General features: G+C 34.1%; 1 protein-coding gene across 1 annotated transcript; it reads right to left on the bottom strand.

The window, feature by feature from the left end:
- Positions 1–451: 451 nt before the first annotated feature.
- On the bottom strand, positions 452–1,839 carry LOC109222237 (probable glutathione S-transferase). The gene is made up of 2 exons (XM_019386609.1): positions 1,531–1,839; positions 452–1,027 (listed from the first exon to the last, which is right to left on the bottom strand). Exons 1-2 carry the CDS (start codon positions 1,837–1,839, stop codon positions 665–667), a joined length of 672 nt encoding a protein of 223 aa, XP_019242154.1. The 3' UTR covers positions 452–664.

Here is a 1,839-nt window from a genome sequence, read left to right on the forward strand (position 1 = left end):
CTTTTACCTTTAGAAATTTACTAGTTTAGTTCGTAAATACCGTTTAAGACGTTTAAAACCGTTTTAAGTTTTTGGGTTAAACGTTTTTGTAAAGTTTAAAATTTAGTTTTAGGTTTCGTTTTCGGACTTTTCCCTAGTACTAATTTTATAAGTAAACTTTAATGTTTAGTTCATTATATTAAAGTACTAAAGACAAAGTAAAAAGAATTTAATAAAGTTTACAATTTTTTTATTGTCAAGCTTTACTTCGTACTACATATAAGTGATATCATTTTTAGATACGATGCTTACATGTGCATATGAGTAGACTTTATGTGTCTTATGTCAGACCACTATTTTCATTTAAATTATAGACGTAGTTTGTCCTTTTCTTGTCATTTTTTTTCAATTTCGATGAGGAAATTACATATGATAAATAATTGTATGATCACTGAACCAAGTAACAAATTAAAACAGTAACTCGAAAAACTTTCTGTATGTGACTATCTGGGGCTAAGCTAGCTTTTCTAACAAGTAGTTTTATTAGGATGAAGAGAATGCAGAATATAGATTCATTTTCTTTTCTTTTGCATACATGCATAATTGAATCTAAAGAACTCGTCCTAGATTTGTAATTTTATTCTGACACATCATCCGAAACTTCATAAGATGAATGAGGATGTGCTCATTTGGGAGCGGAAGCAGAAGCAACAACAGCTTGAAAACGAGCTTGGAAAAAAGCAAGCAACTCATCTCTTGGAGGTAGAGATTCCTTGACTTGGCTGCAGTTAATGTACTCATCTCTCCACTTACAAAAATTTGGAAAATTTTCACTTGTCACCAAAACAACTCCAGAGGCTTCTTCAAAAACTCCTAGCCAAAATCCCACCAAATTTGCAGCAATATCAGCAAACCCAAATTTGTCACCCACGAAGAACTTCTTATCCTTGAGCTCATTGTCAAGATCTTTCAGCATCCCATAAACTTCCTCTTTACCTTTCTCTTGCTCCTCTCCTTTGCGAAAGAAAGTATTCACCACTGCTGCCACCTGCAAAACGCTCATAACTTAATAACAAGAAAAATACTACGTCTCAATCATCACAAGTAAGTTAGAATCAGCAACGTACATATGTAAATTCTCATTAACAATGTCGTTACATTCAAATCCGCACCGTTGCTATACAGAATTATGAAAAGTATGTCAAGCTCTATATTTTCTACTGACATATAAATATGACATGATTAAAAGATTTCTAGAAAAATATTAGACATAAACGTACTAACATCACAACTTGGATTTCGGCCCAATTTTAAAATGTGCAGCCCGCTACATAAAATATCCCGTATTCACACAGGATCATCCGGGTAAGAGCCGCACTTCAAGGGTTGTGATGTAAACAGCCTACCCTACTACAAGTTAGTGATTGTTTCCACGAGTCGTCGAACATTGACACATGACATGACTAAACCATCATATATGGAATAAAACAATATTCAAAATAACTTTAGTCTCAAATAAAAGTTTACTACATTATGCAGATAGGTATTTACCTTATCACCGAAGAACTTAGCCCAGAAACGAGCTAAAGCTCGATCATAAGGGTCTTTAGGCAAAATGGAAGGGCCTTCAAATGTCTCATCAATGTATTCAAGAATGACCATAGACTCAACAATGGGTTTTCCATTGTGAATGAGAACAGGGACTTTTTTATGAACAGGATTGGATTGAAGAAGTAGAGAGCTCTTGTTAGCTCGATCTTCTTCTATATATTCATATTTCACGCCCTTTATCTTTAGAGCCCACTTAACTCTGTGAGTAAATGGACTATACCAAAAACCTAGCAACTTCACTTCTGCCAT

Source organism: Nicotiana attenuata, unplaced genomic scaffold (assembly GCF_001879085.1).
Source record: "Nicotiana attenuata strain UT unplaced genomic scaffold, NIATTr2, whole genome shotgun sequence".
NCBI classification, from domain to species: Eukaryota; Viridiplantae; Streptophyta; class Magnoliopsida; order Solanales; family Solanaceae; genus Nicotiana; species Nicotiana attenuata.